The 18,421-nt window shown below is 45.5% G+C and overlaps 1 protein-coding gene across 1 annotated transcript in view; it reads right to left on the reverse strand.

Moving 5' to 3' along the window:
• INPP5B (inositol polyphosphate-5-phosphatase B) overlaps window positions 1–18,421 on the reverse strand; it is a 53,400-nt gene extending 34,979 nt beyond the window's left edge. The window contains 9 exon segments of the mRNA XM_063105309.1: window positions 11,738–11,805; window positions 11,807–11,926; window positions 11,928–11,953; window positions 11,955–12,115; window positions 15,379–15,489; window positions 16,714–16,743; window positions 16,888–16,985; window positions 17,902–17,996; window positions 18,353–18,421. Coding sequence (XP_062961379.1) covers window positions 11,738–11,805; window positions 11,807–11,926; window positions 11,928–11,953; window positions 11,955–12,115; window positions 15,379–15,489; window positions 16,714–16,743; window positions 16,888–16,985; window positions 17,902–17,996; window positions 18,353–18,421 — 778 coding nt within the window.

The following is an 18,421-nucleotide window of genomic DNA, read 5'->3' on the forward strand; positions in this document are numbered from 1 at the left end:
AAAATCTCTGACAGCATCCTTGTGAGTGTCACTGCAGAGCCCCAGTGTGCCTCAGCACACAGTTTGGGATCACAGCCCTATTTTTAAAAAAATTTTCCTCTTAGTACTAATACTATTTGATATTAAATTTTATATTTCTTCATATACGATTTATAGTAAATCTTATATTTATTATTGGATGCCATTCCCACTAAAATATAAACTCTCTGAGGCAGGGACTTGGTCTTCCTTATGCAATTTCCCTGAGCTATCGCATACTGGCACCTGGTACACAGTAGGCACTCAATGTGTTAAGTGCATGAAAGAATCAGGAAACTTAAATTGAAGTCCAGCTCTACCATTATATCCCTGTATGACTCAACAAGGTACTTCCTCTCTTTGAGTTTTAGTTTCTTATCCATAAAGTAGGAACTTAAATATCTTATGGTGCTTTAAAACACACAGAGGCACCTGCACTTTTGAAGCTAAGGAATTGTTACTAAATGCTCTGTTTCTGCAAGTCAGTGCTTTCTAAGGACTCCCTCAGGATTTTGTTCCTTTGAGTACTTCCTAACAGCCAGACTGAAAGGACACCTCCTGGGGACTAGTGGTTTGTCCCTGTGGAGTCAGCTTATGTCCACAGGTAGGTAGTGCACTGGTGAGAAAACTGCCTTACAGACCTATGTCTTATCCATGCTCTCACATGGAGTCTTCTCTCTGGACTTAGTGCAGCAAGGCCTGGAACATCTTCACTTATGACTCTGTGTTTGGAAACTTTAAGGCACGATTTGGGGGATTTCCAGCTACAGGGCAGTTTTCTCGGAATCTCTTCTCTCTAGAATCTGGCATGGAAGCTGGTTGTCAGCAGCTCTTTACCAAATTTACCATTACACAGCCTCACAGTTCCCTCTCTTGCCACAGCTTCCTGTCCTTTCTCCTTTCCTGCTTCCCTATTCCCACTCTGCCCTTTTTCCAACCTCAGACTTCCAATCCTTTTTACCCAATCTAATAGCTGATATCTGGGATTTTTCTTTTCTTCCAAGTTTGGTCACCAAGTCCTGTGAATTCTCTCTCCTAACTATTTTTATAACTGACCTTCTTGTCTACCCCTACTACCACACGTCAGTTTAGGCCCTTAATATTTCTAGAAAGCCCACTTACTGATTTCACACCTCCATTTTCACCCCTTCACTTTATTCTGCCAACACCTGGACGAAAACTCAAATCTAAGCAGGTCATAAAATCCCTCAGTAATTTACATCACTTCTGGAAAAAAACCCAAACCTCTGACTACCACATACAAGGTCTTTTATAAATGGTCCCATACTATCTCTCCAGCCCCATTTCCCACCCCATTCTAACCTCCCCTCTCACACCCCCCAGTCCAGTCATACCAAAACTTTATTTTTTCAGATACTGTCTCCTCACCCCACCCCTGATCTTGACTAGATCCTAACCATCTCCCAATTCCACCTTTATGGAGTGAACTACAAACTTATCCCTCAAGACTCAGCTCAGAAGTCATCTCCTTCAAAAAAACCTTCTCTAGTCCTCTCTCTATATTCTCACATACACAGTGCTTACCTCTATCAAGGCATTTATCATAATGGAACAGTAACTGGGTTTAACTATTTTTATTTGCCTTACCTCTTTAGCTAGACCACAAGCTTCTTGGGAGCAGTGACTGATGGTTTTTCTCTGTGGCCCTTGGCTTGCAATGATACTGTATATGGTATATACCAAGCATTCAGTAAACACACATTTAACAAATAGCCTCATGGTACAGATTAAGCTCAGTGTGATTTCTGGGTGCATTCTCACCAACCACTTTTATGCCTACAATGAAACCATTTCCCAGTAACAGCCTACTTAGTTGGTCAACCATACTAACAAGTGCAGCTTGATCTGGATGGGTACAAGTGCAGAAGTGATCTATTTTGCTTGCAAATTCTGTGCTTTGCACTGCACATCTTATAGAACCTAAACCCCTCTCACATGCTTTGCTAAATAGACAGTGTTGCCCCTTGAGGCTTCTTCCTTAGCCCAAGCAGCACTATAAGTTAATATAGACCCATAATCCCTTATCTGAAACCTTCTGGGCCAAGTGTATCTTGGCATTCAGAATTTGGGGGATTTTAGAAAGATAATACATTACCTATATCATACACTGTAACAATCCCAGCAGACTGGAGCAATACCCAGTAATCAAACACTTTAATATTTCCACAGTACAACTTATCAATCATAACACTTAAGAAATAAAGCCTATAAAAAAATCTCATGTCAATTCAAGCAAGTCTTAATACCAAAATGACTTGGACCAAATTTACAAAAGAAAAATTTTTTTAACCTTCAGAGCTTTTAGGACTTCATAATTGCTGAAAAGGGATTGAAGATGGTAATCATGAGCATGCCCTGACATATCTATTAGAAAGGAATGGAGTATATGTCTATGTACAATATGCCATATTATATTTATAAATATACACATAGAAAGTCTGGAAGGGTATATGCCAAAATGTTAACAGTGTTCACTTCTCAGTGGTAGGATTTCTTTTTCTTTTTGTCTATATGCACTTTCAAAGTTAGCTATAATAACATGCTGTGAGCAAGTTATCCAACTTCTCTAAGCCTCTGCTTCCTCAACTGACCAAGAATGACAGTATCTGCCTCATGTGGTTGCTGTCTTCTTTTTTCCCATGGTTAACTTGAGGATATCCTCACTGCATGGCTAAAAGATGCTGTAGATGCCAAATCAGACCTGCTGAAGGCCCAGACCTACAAAACAAAGATAGGAGGCAAGGCCTCAATTTTAGTCTCGTAGCCAGGCCTACCACTGACTTGGGGTCTGGGCTTTTTCTAAAACATGGCATCACACAAGGAAAAGGTAAACTCAAACCAAAATCAAAATGCCTCATTTCTTTTGAGAATTGTCTGAGAGGCAGCAATATTATTTCTTAATTCAACTGCTTCTTCTGTCTTCTTCTTTTGCTCTATTTCCTCCTCTGGGCCCCCAAGTTATTTGTTGGTACTCCCCAAGATCCAGACCAGTGCTGCCCAATAGAACTTTTTTTATGATGAAAATGTTCTATAACTGCACACTGTCCAATACAGTAGCCACTAATCACACTTGTTTCTTTGTTTGTTTTTTGCAGCTGGCGGGTACAGGGATCCAAATCCTTGACCTTGCTTTTATAACACCGTGCTCTAACCAACTGAGCTAGCTGTCCAGTCCACTAACCACACTGATTTTTGTTTTGTTTTGTCTTTTTTTTTTGGCAGCTGGCAGTTACAGGGGTCCAAATCCTTGACTTTGCTATTACAAAACTGTACTCTAACCAACAGAACTAGCTGTCCAGTCCACTGGCCACACCTGAACACTTAAAATGTGGCTAGAGCAAATGAGAAACTGAATTTTTTATTCTACTTTACCTAAATTAAATTTAAATAGCCACATATCGCTGGCTAGTGGTTACCATATTGGACAATGCAGACCTAGACCTTGCTCTTCCTCCTCCACCAGGAGAACCACTGACCATCACAGTCGGTTGTAAACGGAGCTGTCCAGCTCTGCATGAACTTAGCCCCTCCACTGTCTACCAGGCATTTCTACAACATCTTCTGTATGAAGGTGGGTCCCAGGTAACACTGTGGTCTGACTTCCGGATGTTGTCCCTGAGCTCTCCCTTCTGTCACCAGCACCACATTGTCCCTGCCAGTCAGGTTTGCAATCCTGCCACCCACTTGCCCCTCTCCTTGGGCCCCCAGAGAGGGTCAGTCATCAGTCTCTTCATCCACATAGCTGCCTTTCTCCAGGCCATCACCTCGCTTGTCAGCTCAAGAGTCTCCCAAATAAGAACTCTTTCCACTTCTCCCTGTCCAATTTAGTCTCTGGACCTGGCCAGGGAAAACTCTGATTTCATCTCTCCTGGCTCTAAAACATTCAGTGTCACACCACTGCCTGAAGGTTAAGGTCCAAACTAGTTCAACTGGCACATGAGGCCCTTTGCATACAGGCTCTACTCTCTCTCAACAATCCCCCACCTAAAGAAAGCTCAGCCTAAAAAGACAGGTTCCCCCTGCATGCCACCCTCACTCCTGCCTCCATAGGAAGTTCCTCCTACTTTCTGGCCACTTCTCCTTCAAAGCCCAGCCTTGGCTCCTACCTCCTCCTTCAGGAAGCTCTCCCCAATCACACCAGTCCTCAGTAGACATTTATCTAGATGCTGAGGGCCTTCTTGTCTATATAACTTGTTTAGTACTTTAAGAGACATGAAAGCATTTTGGAAAAAGTCTCAGGCTTTAGAAAAGTAGAGCTGGCTTTTTTACTAGCTCCACCCATTACCTCATACAAAATCTCAAGCAAATTACTTAATTTGTTTCCTCATTTGTAAAAAGGGGATAAGACTACCACACTCACAGAGAAGGCAAAAGGATAAACAAATGCACTCTATATGGGTCAAGAGCCTCGTGCAATGCTTGGTACCCAGCAAACATTCAGGAACTGTTTGTTCTTTTCCCTCTTCTCCACCACTCCTAATCCTCCATGGTTTTGATAATAATGACTACCATTTATCAAGTGCCCTCTCATAGCTTCATGTACTCATACCAGTAAATGGTTCAGTTGACGTTAAAACCCAGGTCTGCTTGACTCCAAAGCCCTGTAGCCTCCCATTTTACGAACATGAACACAATTGTATTGAGACTGTAAACTCTGAGGAGTAAGTGCTGTGTGAATAGAAGGGTTAAATCTGTTCTCCACAGGATGTGTGGGTGTGTGGCTGTCACTTCTGGGTGGAGATCATGTCCTACCCTTCCTAGGCATCTACTAGACAGGTCTAGGAGGAGGTGCCCCCTCCTTTTTTTTCAGTCACTGGCCTTTGCAATCCATTTCCACCACACTAGAAGAACCTGCAAAACCATGTGAGCAAAATACCTGAAAAACATGTGCTCCAAAATACCTGACAATTCAGACTGTCAGGATTAATTGGATTGGTTCAATGTTTGCCAATGACACCATTCTGTGACACACTACCAGGGGACTGTCTCATGGCCTCTCAGACTAAGACAGGGCAACACATACTAGCAAGGGATATGTTCAGTTCATGGGGAGATAAACAGATCTAGACCCAGCTACCCAGAATCCAAGTCAGGCTGTGTCAATGATGACAATGATAGTAATATTATCATGAATAATATTATTAACCGATACTTGACTTAAGGAATGCTGTTTTAATCACTTTAAAGATCTTTTATCCTCACAACAACTCTAGGAGGTAGGTGCTATTACTATGTCTACATTATGGACAAGGAGATAAATACAGAGAGGTTAAATGATTTGCCCAAGAGCACAAAGTAGTAAATAGTACAGCCAGGATCCAAACCCAGGGAATCTGAGTCAACACTCTGTGCTCTCAACCAATAAACAAATCACCTTTCAAAAAAATGAAGGGCTCAGAAAGTAGTTCCGGCAGAGGAAATAACTTCAGCAAAACACAAAGACATGGCATTAAAGTATGCTCAGAAATAAGTTATAATAAGTAGGATAATTAAGTAGAAGTAAAAAGTCTTATTTGAGAAGCATTAGGAGATACAAAAGAAGAGTGTAGGGGTCAGGGCTCAAGTATTAGATGTAAACAGATGGCCTGAGTTCTGTTCTCAGCTCTCACTGACCAGGTGAGTGATCACAGGCATGTTACCTACCCTCCCTGAGCCTTAATCTACCCAACTTAAAAAGAGATCCTTTTACCGAACTTTTATGGCACAGACCCAAAGTAAGCACTTAAATGGTAACTGATAACAATAATAATAGTCATAATAGTAATAAATTTAGGGCCAAACTGTAAGGCTTCAAATGCCGTGTGGAGTATGGATTCTACTCTCATGGCAAAAGGGAGATAAGTGTTGACATATTACACAGGGCAGGGGGCCTTGAGGGAAGTTCATAACACAGGGCACCTGGCATTAAAAAGAATGGAAAGAATCCATTTTTCCCATTTCAGCCTGGGCACAACCCCAAATAGCTCTGCTACTTTCTTAAAAGTGAAATAACCATGCTTAGTTTTCTCTCTCTCTCTCTCTTTTTTTTCCCCTTCTTTACATTTCCCAGTATTTCCCAGCTTTAAAAAAAGTACTATAGATTCTGGCATTTGAAATGGGCACAGACATTTCTAAAAACACATCTCGTGCCCTCACAATTTGTGAGCCCTGGACTCAAAATCCAATTTGCACCCTGTGCAGATCCAATTTAGGCTAGCAAGGACTAAATATGATCAGTTTAGCTTTCAAGGAGGAAGACTACAGTGCAATTACTTTACAGCAACATGTTAGTAGTAATAGGCCACTGGAAAGATGACTTGGCTTTTCCCTCCAGGTTCCCCCTTCAAAGGGCCTTCTGTCAACTAACTGTCTGTGGTCTGGTGATAAAGCTGAAAGAGAAGTAGGCAAGAGCAGACTAGGAAGCAGGGGAAGGCGAGCACAGAGGATGCTCAAAGAGGAAGGGGCCAGGAGTGGTTCAGGCTACAAAGCACTTCAGGCTACAAACTGTATGGGTCTGCACAGTTCAAAGACAGACATTTTTTGAGCATCTACTGATGCACCAGGCATTAGGCTAGCATTTGGGAAGAGGAAAGGATGCAAAATGCCAAGAGCAGGGAAGTTCAAGCTTACAAAAATGTAATTGAATGAGACGTCAACAAAGAGGTGAAAAAGTACAGAGCTTTATCCAGAAATAATAAGCAGTCAAGTTTGAAGTAAGAGGAAATGAAGGCGAGTTGTGGCAGATAAGACTAGAGAGGTGGGCTGAGGCCAGGCTGAGCAGGACTTGAAAACCACAGTAAGGAATTTGAACTTTATTCTGTAGGCATCAGGGAGTCGTGAATATTCAAGTTCTCATACAAAATAGTATAACACAATAAAAGTATGTTCAATGGAGATCCCTAAGGGAGAGGGAAACAAAGTTAGGAAGACTTGTAAGGAGACCATTGTAAGGACCATTGTAAGGACCTTGTAAGGAGGCAACAGTTCAGGTAAAAGGACACTAACATGAACTATGGGGATTTTGAAGTGTGGGCAGATAGGAGGGGCACTACAGAAAAAGAACAAACAGAATTTGCTTATTAAATGTAAGAGAAGAGGGAAGAGTCAAGGATGACTGAGGTTTTTAGTGACTGCATTAAGAGAAAAGAAACTGGAAGGAGGGAAGGAGTAAAGAAGATAATGAGCGTAGTTTTCACTGAGAGGAAACCACTCTGGGATAGTCCCTGAAGTGGGCCAGACTCTAAGCTCCTGGAAACGGTCATTTGCAATTTCTGTTTCCCAAATGAAAGCACCCCAAGACAATCAATTTAGCATTCCTTAAGTCCTGTGTGATCTTCCAGGAGGCAAGCATTCACTCCCATTTACAGATGCAAGAGAGAGAAGTCAAGAGATATGTCTAATACTGTACCAAAGAGCAATAAGGAAAAGAAAGAGAAAAATGTCCAGGCCATTTAGACATACACTTTGTTTAAACCCTCATCAACATTACAAGAAAGTCTTCTTGGTTCATATTTGCTAGCTTCAGTTTATATACAAATCACGATCGATGTCTACAAAATCGTTACAGTACATTTTAAGTATACAAGTCAGCTAGCTTCTATACTCCCAACACTGTCTTTCCTTTAATAAATACTGATGCCTCCCTCTTCCTGGACCATCAATCCCTGAGGATTTTTCTTTACAAAGCTCCACTTCTAACTGAATGTTTCTGGGTCACTTCTCTTCCTCTAGACAACCACTGAAGAATTCCAAAACAAACTGTTTTCAGAAGAAAAGAAAAGTCTTTAGGGATTCTCCTGTACTAGAAACATCCACGGGGTTAAATGGGACAAAGAAGGAAAATGGATGGGGAACAACAAAAGGAGGAAGAAAAATGAATACAGTTTTCTTTTGTTTAAAGAAACAAAGTGACCCAAAATAAATTAATTTGCTTAGGAAGCTCTGCAGAGCTTCCCACAAAGGTGAAAATGATGGGTGATATTTCTAACTCTAGGATAAACAAAAACAAATTCATTTTTTCCCCATGTGCTATAAATTGGATCCCTGCCCCCAATCATTGAAGCTTAAATCCCCACTGTAATTGTTGAGGGTGGAAAATCCTAGTATGGTAATTGAAAGGTGGGGCTCTGAAGAGGTGATTAGGTTGTTGGACCATGCTGCAGTGAATGGATTAAAAATGTGGTCAGGGGCATGGTCTGGGGAATTTAAAGGGAGAGTGAATGAGGAGGAATGCTCCACCATTTCCTACCATGTGAGATCCCTGCATTGCTGTAAAGCTACCACCAAAGAGAACCCTCACCAGAGTGTTCCCTGGATTTTGGACTTCCCAGCCTCTGAAACTGTAAGCAATAAATTTTGTTTTCTTTATGAATTACCCAGTTCCAAGTATTTTGTTATAAGCAACAGAAACTGACTAATACACCATGCTGAGAGGATATGTTGGTAACACAGGTTTGACTTACACTGACAAAGCAAGATGAAAGAAAGAGAACCCGAAAGAAAGAGAAAACCAAGCCAGAGGCTATTTTTCTAACATTCTTTCTGGCTTCTGCCCTGGTAATCTAGGTTACCCTTTTCGTTACCCTGAGATATAAATAGCATTCATTTCCTTTCACAGGCCAGACAGACTTTAATGCTTTGTATCCTTGGTCCACGAGAAAAAATATTCATAACACATTTCACTCTTAATTTGAGTTACTACAAAGTTGGCACACTTTGAATTGACCATGGAATAAAAAAAACATTTCAAAAACATTTCAAAAAAACATTTAAATTAGCCCAGAATAGCCCTCACGGGACTTCTGAGTAGCTGTTTCTAGTGTATAGCTCAGAATCCTCCAGAACACAGCTCTAGGTCTTTGCATGTACCCGCGGTGAAATGCAGGTGAACATTTTACACAATGTCCTAGTTGAGTACTAAGCCCTATGCAAGATCCCCCATGGGGTTTTCAGGATAAGAGCACCTTCAGTCAACTAGATAGAAATAATGAGGCATTTCTTCCAAATCAGACCCCATTTTTCTTTTAAGGAAAGAAAGAGCTACACTTAAAAGTTAAGAGCAGTCAAATAAGTGAAGAAGCAGAAAAGCTCCTGCCTACAACAGCTACCAGTCTAAGGCCAGTGTGCAATGTCTTTGCAGCTGAAGAGGCCAAGAAAATCAGATGGACAGGCTGCCACTCAACCAGAAGCATTACATCTCACTTCAACATCCCAGCTCCGAGACACCAGTCTGAACCTACATGGATTCCAATATGAAACTAGCTTCATTTCATTTTTTTTTTTTTTTCGTCTTTTTCGTGACGGGCACTCAGCCAGTGAGTGCACCAGCCATTCCTATATAGGATCCGAACCTGCGGCGGGAGCGTCGCCGCGCTCCCAGTGCCGCACTCTCCCGTGTGCGCCACGGGCTCGGCCCTCATTTCATTTTTCTACTATAATCCCTACCCAGCTCACCCTAACAGTCCTGAATTCAGCAGAAACAAATCAAAGAAAGGAAGAGACATTTTGAAGAGAATCGCCAAAGTGAGATCTTTCCTTTTTCTACCAAGGAAAAGGCTAGGAGTGAAGACCAGATTCACCTTGCCCCCAAAACACCTAAGACTTCAAGGTACTCTTGACCTTGGCTCACCCTGCAAAGCCTCACCCTGCTGGGTCAACCCTATGCTGTCTTACTACCAGACCTTTCTTGGTAAGACTGCCAGATCCTGGGGGGGTGCCTTGTTTTTCCTGCTGTGCATCACAAACAGCATTTTTAAGCAGCTTTTTGTCTTGGTTCCCCAGGTAATCAAGAAGTGGATATTTTGATCATATGCATATAGGAAGAACCAAATCCACTACCTGTTTCTCTTGGGACCTGGACTGAAGGGATCAACCTGAGGCAGCCCAAAGGGTTTCTCTACCTGTTGTAGAAGATGTAACTCTCCTCCAAGGCCAGAGCAACTTTGGAAAGAAAGATGACCTGAACAGAAGCGGGGTCTTGGTGGCATTTCTTACTAATCCTAACAAGAGCAATTTAACAATTAATAGTGTAACCCAGCTTACTGTACGTATTAGCAGGGGGACAATTTCTTTTAAACTAAAAATAAACCAGGGGCCGGCCCGTGGCTCACTTGGGAGAGTGTGGTGCTGATAACACCAAGGCCACGGGTTCGTATCCTATATAGGGATGGCCGGTTCGCTCACTGGGTGAGCGTGGTGCTCACAACACCAAGTCAAGGAAGGGTTAAGATCCCCTTACCAGTCATCTTTTAAAAAAATAAATAAATAAATAAAAATAAACCAAAACCTTGACAGTAACTCCTCACCTGCATGTGGCTAGTTTTTTTTTTTTTTTGGAAGGAAGTGAAAGGTTCTGAAATCCCTGCGTATTTCTCATCCAGGGGCAAATAACTGGCATCAGAGCTGGCCTGACTTCTCATGGAAGACTTCCATAGTAAGAGAATGAAGTGCTCCTACAGCCAGGATCTGGCCTGCTGACTGAGAAGACAGAACCCACCTCCTTCTGCTGCCATTGCGCCTGTCCTCCACCAATTGTCTGGATTCTGGTAGCTCTTGCAAAGGGGCAAGGAGAGGATATGCTCTTAATCTTAAACACTCCCCTGACCCAACACCACAACCCAGAATGCCATGGAAACTGAAGCAATAGCTGTCTCAAGATCAGCTCTTCAACTGAACTCTGAGATAAGCCCGAGAAAGATGCAAACTATAAGTACCATCCGGTGCTTCAGTTGCATCTTGTGGTGGTTGCAATGAAGGAAAAAGCATAAGCACTGAGGAAGTCCTCTGCTCGTCTAGTTTCCTTTCATTTTATAAACTCTTGAGCAACATGCCACTCCTCCCCACCCTTCATAGTTTCCAAGCCTTGTAAGAGCAAGTGGAGTGCTGGCCCACACAGCTACTTGACAGACTCTTCATCCCTAGCAAATGACTGAGAAAAGGGACACAAATGGATACTGGTGGCCATGCCCAAAGCTTGCACATAACTGGAGCGTCATGGGCACACCCAGGGGAAAAAAACACCAGGGAGTCCTTGCAGGAAATCGTATAGATGGACAGAAAAGACAGATCTCCAAATTCTCCCAAAGCACCAGACTGACCCAAATTTCAGCCCTGAGCCTCTCACTCTTCAAAAGACAACCTCTTGCTCAACAATTGGCCTTTTGTGCTGCACAACATTATCTGTATTATGGAACGGCTAGGTGGAAAAAACCTAGTACCCTTCACATGTAACCTGGCCTCCAGTCCTAGGACGGACGGGGCTCCCCGGGTCTCCAGCCCAATCTATCAAAGGGGCTGGGGACTGACAGAGGGCCCCCAAACACACCATACCTCACCCAAGGGAAGGCTCTGTCATAGGGAGTGCTCCCGCAAACGCCGAACTCGTAAGGTCAGGAATGAAGAGCAAGCTCAACTGGAGAAACTGAGGCCCAGAGAAGGGCAGCGAGTGGCCTGAGGTCACACAGTAAGTCAGGAACAGACTTTACTAAAACCCTCACCTCCGAATTCCTGAGTACCCCACTCCCACCGCCTGCCCTCATCATGCCCAGCTCAGAATAACATCCCCACAGAATTTCAGACCGGCATCCCCACCTCCGCAGGGCCAGCACCTTGGTCCTCGCGTCCACGGGCCAAACCGCAGACCCTGCCCATCCGAGGACCGGGCCCGCCGCCGCCGCCCCCGGCCCAGATCCCCAGCCCAGCTTCCCACCGCCCGCCAAACCTGCAGAGTCGCGCTCCCGAGAACCCGCTGCGGCGGACATTTCCCGGCCTGCTTCCTCAAGCTCTTCAACGCCGCCCGCCCCGCGCGCTCCGCCCCCAGGCAGGCCCGCCCCCGCGAGCCACCTCCGCCAATCGAAAGACAGCCTGCTCCACCGCCCCGCCCCTACACAGGACGGAGTCCGTCCCTGAGGCGGGCCTCCTCCAGTCCCCACCGTTCCATTCCGAAACGGATACATACCTTCGCCAATCGTCGTGCACCCGGGCCAGGTGCCTGGGGCCCAGCTCCAACCGCGCCGCGTCTGCGATTCGAGCACCAGCTCCGCGCTCCTGTATCTCGACAGCCATAGGAACTGAGGATCCCGGGTGGCAGGGTCGAAGCCTGTGGCAGGAACGAGGAGGGGCAGACTGAGCCACGGGAGGAGCCGGCCCCACCTCTCCGTGACTGTAATCTCTGGAGTCTCCGAGCCTGTTTCCCTGGCGCACGGGGTCGGTCTTGGGTTGAAATGCAAAAATACATGTGAACACAGAAGTGCTATACCAAGGCAGAGAACCCCGCCGTTCTTCTGACCTCAGGGTATGTGCCAAGGTCTGTGCATCATATGTATGTATTACCTCCTTAATCCTCACAACAAACTTTATGAGGTGGGGAACCGTTTTCCCAATCTTATATACGGGGCAACTGAGTTCAGAGAGGTTAAGTCTAAGGTCATAGAGTAAGTGGCAGAGTGGGAGACTCAAATGGATGCCAGTGCTGAAGGGTGGGTGGGGGGCTTTAACCACCCATAACCTCCATCAGCAACTTGCAGGCCACTCCAAAGAAACACACTCGAGGTAAAAGCCTGGTGCTTGCTGTGAAATATACCATCAAGACAAGGCCTCCGTTCCCCCTTAACCAGATGGCCACCCCTCCTTTATAGATATTCTCCAGCCACCTCTGCCTCAGATTCAAACTATGTCCATCTGATTCCAAAACACTTGCTATTAACCCTGTGCTATCCTGCCTGCTGCCCCTCTTGTAGAAACTGAACTGACCAAACTGAACTGGATTTGCAAAGACACCATAAGTGAGGAAACGTGGGGGACTCTAGTCCCTTAATCTGTGAAATTCAAGGGTTGGGCTGGTGGGTATCCAAGAGTCTGTCAGTTCTGAGAGTCCCCTGACACCCAAGCCCTTCCTTGAGGAAATCCCAATCTTGACAACTGCTCAGAGAAGTTGAGTTAGGCAGAATTTTTCTGCTGGTTACCCCACGTGTGGTGTGGACACCAGAGGGAACAGCAAGTAATGGGGATTGCAAGACAGACACCCAAGCCTAAAGGAGAGACGTCCTTCGCAACTCCTCTCTATTTTTCATTCTCACAGCTAGGTACCAAACTCTGTTCATCCATTCAACAAATATTTATTAGGAGCCTTTTACGTGCCAGGCACTGTTCTAATCACTGGGGATAACGTTGTGAACATAACCAAAAATCACTGCCTCTACGGCACCTTCTTCTCATCAGCTTGGTGTCCTCAGTGTCTGTCTAGTCCATTTCCTCTTCCCCATTCCCATCACCAGCACCCCTGGTCAAAGCCTCGTTGTTTTTGTTTGTTTGTTTGTTTGGTTGGTTGCTGGCCGATACCCTGGACCTTGGTGTTATCAGCACCACGTTCTGACCTACTGAGCTAACCCTCAAAGCCTCATTTTTTAGGCCTGAGCCATTGCAATACATTCCTATTGATCTCCCTGCTCAGGCTCTTTCCATACCAGTTGCCAAATGAACTTTTCTAACTTGGAAACCTTGCCTTGTTACTCCCCAGTTTAAAACTCCTTAACAGCTTCCCACAAGCTACAGGGCACAGTCCAAGCTCTTTGCTGGTTATTTGAGTCATTATGAGCTGCCCTCTGCTGGCTTTTCCTGGTTCAGCTTTCTCCACACCCTCTTCCTACCCCAAGTTCAGTTCCACCAAATGACCTGCTCTTCCCTCCGACCACCATGTTCTTTTCCTCCTTGTTGCCTGCCTGGGAAAAAACTCTTGCTCATCCTTCTAACCTCAGCTTAAACATCACCTCCCACACAAAGCCTTTCCGTGAGCTAAGGAAGCACTAGACAAAACACTCAATAGCTCTGCCTCTGGAGTAGAACTATCTAATCCTGCCTAATCCTTGCCCTATAGTTTATTACCTATGTAGTCAGGCAAGGCACTTAACCCTCTCTGAGCCTCAGCTTCCTCATTTGTAAAATGAAGACATTGATAATACCTACCCTGTAAGGTTTAAACGAGATAATGTGTGAAAAGTTCTTAGAATAGTGCCTAGCACATGATCAGTCAACCATGAATGTTAGCTATGAGCCCTCTTGTACGGAAGGAAGAAATATTTTCTGAGCTCCTGCTATGTGGTGGGCACTTTCACATGTGTTATCTCATTTAATTCTTACAACCCCATGAGGAAGATATTTGTTACATACAAAAGCCTACAAAAAGCTAAGGTTCAGAGAGGTGAAGTGGCTTGCTCAAAGCCACATAGTTAGGGACCGGCAGAGGTAGGTAGGTTTCAAACTCAAGGGGCTGTGTAGTTTCAAAGCCCATGCTCTTTGCTGTTATTACTAGTATTACCCTTCCTACAACTACTACTAGTGATCATAAAATGTTATTATTTAAAGGTTTGAAAAAAAATTTCCCCCTCCTTATTGAATAACTTTTAAACTCCTTGACGAGGCATTCAAGGCTCTATAATCTTATTTTTTCCTTCCTTTTCCCCCATACCCCAGTTTGCATCCAAAAAAGATGACCAGTAAGGGGATCTTAACCCTTGACTTGGTGTTGTCAGCACCACGCTCAGCCAGCGAGCTAACCGGCCATCCCTATATGGGATCTGAACCCGGGGCCTCGGTGTTCTCAACACCGCACTCTCCCGAGTGAGCCACGGGCTGGCCCCAAAGCTAGTCCCTTTCCTGGAACACCACGGGAAACAGCTAGAGCCCCCAGAGGTTCAGTCTTCACAGTGAGACCACAATAGTAGGCAAGCCCTCCCCCTATTCCTTCAGAGACAAGATGTTAGCTTGAAAGGAAACTACTAATAGTATTGGGTAAACACCTAAGCTCCAGCACCTGGTCGCTAGAATTTGCATGTTCTGTGTCTGGCTGATCCTTTGTTCCGTACACAAACTCTCCTTTACCTTCTTGACTGATCCTATCTAAACAAATTCTGTCCTAGAGGTCTGTCACTGCTAGGCCAAAGCTAGACCATTTTCTCAGCTGAAGTGGGGGACAAAGCAGGGTTCAAGGACAGGGGAGCCCCTATGACAGACTTCCCTATTCTAGCTGTGAATGGCAGAGAGAGGGAAGTTAGCCCTAGAAACTACTGACCTTGCCAACTTGTAAGAGATTTTACACCAGAGTCACAATCCACTCTGTGCAGCCCTTTGCCAGAAGGGCAAAGTGGCCCTGCTGTGGTTAACACTCAGGTCAAGAAACTGTAAACAAAAGCAAACACCATGGTTGGCTGGAGGCCTAGGGGAACTGGGGCTTTATGCTGGCAGCTCTGAGAGGGCACAGAAACCATGGAGTGTGAGTCTAAAGCATGGAAAGTTAACTAGAATGGGTAGGTGAGTGCCCAGCTAACCCCCACCCCCGCACCCCCAGGGAGATTTGAGTCTTACCTGGACAGGCCCTGGCGACTTCCTGGAGGAACATCCTGGTGTGTGAACCAAATGGAAGCTGGAACATGAGGCTGAGCTCCTCTGTGTCCAGCCGGACAGTCACATCTGAGCCTGCACAGAGGGGGCAGGAAATGAGCCCTTGGCTGTCAGGAGCTAAGTGCTTGCATACATCTTAAGGCGGGAGTCCCCAAACAGAATCATCAGTCCAGGCTCCCAAAGTCCGTCAGACCCTTAAGCAACTCATTCAGGGCTGCTGCTGGGACAATGGGGGGACCCTCTGTACCTTCAATTTCAAATTAACATCATTCCCACTTTAGAGAGGGGGTAGACCAAGACTCTGAAAAGTTGATAAGCCTCACCACCACAGTACTAGATGGAGCTGGAAAAGAACAGTTTCTCTGGACCTGTAGTCTATTCACTGGAATGGAAAGCATGTAGAGGCAGACAAGAGGGGCTCTCTATCAGTCAGTCTACTTAACAGTGCTAAGTGCTGTGCTGGGCACGGGAATACCACGGTGAAGAGAACAGATGTGGTCCTGTCTTCAGGGAACAAAGCTGTGGAATGCAACTTGTTCATAGCATATGCCCATTACTGGGCACATGGTGAGCACTCAAAAACATGTGCCAAACTGAGTGAACAGAAGTAATCTAGGAGAGTGATTAAGAGTGTGGGCTCTGGAGTCTGTATTCTGAGTTTGAATTCTGGCTCCACCCCTTACTAAATTATTTAATTTCTCTGGGCCTCAGTTACCTTGTCCATCAAATGGGAATAAGAACAATTTTAACCTCATAGAGTTGTTGAGAAGAAACCACCTATGATGTGTGTAAATCTTTTCGTATAGTGCCTGGCACAAAATAATCATTGATTAAATATTTGCTTCTATTATTATTATTGTCTAGCAAAGAAGACAGGCATTAAATAGGTCAATACAAATAATTAAATCATTGTGAGTGACAGAGCATGGCAAGGATGAGAAAAGACACGTGTGAGATACAAACAATTCCAGGGGTTCAACAAAGCTTCCTAGGAAATGTGTGAGTGGAAGCCCTGAAGGAGGAATAGGAGCTGGCAAAGTGAAGAGAGGTGTGAGGCTTTCAGGAGAGGCAGCAGCAAGTGCAGGGCTCCATGGGGAGAACGTGGGATGTTTGAGGTGATGGAAACAGCAAGCAAGGAAGAGGGTGATGGGCCAGAGGTAGGCGGGGGCCAGGTCCTGCAGGGTCTTACTTGCCACAGGAAGGATACCAGGGGATGCTCTTACTTCACACCATTGCTCTCTCTCTGCAGATCCTGTACCCCCTGACCCAACTGGGACCCAGACTGAGACGACCACTCACCCAGGATGTAGAGTTCACCATCTGGGGACACTGTGGAGGAGGGAAACAAGAATGCCCTTAGCAATTGAGTGACCCGGCCCTAGTGTCATCCTTATTCCCACTGCTCAACAAGGGCAAAGATGACCTGGGGGGCCCAGAGGAGAGGGATTCATACCACCCATCCCCCTAAAGCACCTTCTTCCAGCGTAAAATCCCGCGAGATTGGCACTATCTGGTCCAAAGAGACATCGTCCCCGGTAATGGCCATCCTCCGATGCGTATACAGGAAGAGACTAAGGGCAGGAAGTAGAAGTGAGGACAGGGCCCACTGGCTGTCCTCAGGCCCATCTTGGGGGCCTTGGGCTGCTCACACTCCCTCCCTGGTCCCTAGCACTGTGCTGGTGGTGCCTGGCTGTGCACACTCCTCGTTCCATCTCTGTCCACAGTGCCCATCAGAGACTGCAATTTTATGGATGAGCTCATCAAAGCTGACTTTTCTCATATGGCAGAACCCCCGCTTTCTTAGTAAAACACATGTTCAATCTATTCATGGAGCATTCTAGCATTTCATGTGACAGAAGCAGTGCAACCTTAGCCACCCCCTTTCTCTCTCTGTCTGAACCTATTTCCCCATCTATAAAATGAGAGTGTAGATGAGAAAATGCCTGAGGAACCCTCCCTCCCAGCTCTGATAAACTGAGGTTCACTTACTAGCTATGAGACCTTTGGCAAATATTATTTATTCTCTCTCTGCCTGTGTGTAATATGCAGGTGTTATCAGACAACATTTATTGAGCACTTTCTATTGCCTTGTTGTATTTAAACACGTTACATGTACTAACTCACTTGAATCTTTAATCTTGACAGATTGAGGTACAGAGAAGTAAAACAACCTGCTCGAGATCACGTGGCTCAGAAGTAACAAAGCCTGGACTTGAATGCAGGCAGTCAGGCCATGAGGCTCCAGATCTGGCACAGTGTGATGAGCTGCCTGGTCTCAGGAAGCTTCCTCACCAAATCTTGAGGATTACATGAGCTAATACATGGGAAAGGCTTAGAACACAGTGTTTAAACAATATTAACTATCATCATGATAACTATCCTAGAAGCCTCAGACCCTGCCCTGGAGGGATGGTGGAAGCCCAGCTGGAGGGTATAGTGAAGAAGACCCCCCTGGCCCAGACAGACAGGGCTGAGCCCCTCACTTACGCGTATTCCTGGCCACCGTGCTCCAGGCGGTAGCGCACGAGCCCCAGGAGGCGGCTCTGCTGGCTCTCTCCCTCACATAGCACACCTTGCACTGCCTGCTGCTCCGAGTCAAGGAAAAACAAAACCGGAGGCCCAATCCAGCCCTCTCCACCTTCCCTGCCCTGCCCCTGCCCTCCAGCTTCACTGTGTGACCCTGGGCAAGTCACTTCCCCTCTCTGAGCCTTCCTCATCTGTGAAATGGGGATAATAATCTCCAACTTCACAAGGGGTTGGGAAGGTAACTGCATATTTAAAGCACCTAGCAGAGTCCAGGACCAAGTAGGTACTTAGTAAATAATGGTTTCCTTTTCCCCCCAAGGCTCAGAGAGAGGGAGGACAGTGGACAGACGCCTCGACACCTTCCATTCCACTTGCTGAGGCCAGGGCAAGTGCAGGGCTGGGAGCTCCAAGCTGGGAAGGATATGATAATGCAATATTCCCCCTCAGCCAGAGTCTCCTGGATTGCCACAGACTGGTCCAT

The sequence above is a fragment of the Cynocephalus volans genome, chromosome 8 (assembly GCF_027409185.1).
Source record: "Cynocephalus volans isolate mCynVol1 chromosome 8, mCynVol1.pri, whole genome shotgun sequence".
Classification (NCBI taxonomy): domain Eukaryota; kingdom Metazoa; phylum Chordata; class Mammalia; order Dermoptera; family Cynocephalidae; genus Cynocephalus; species Cynocephalus volans.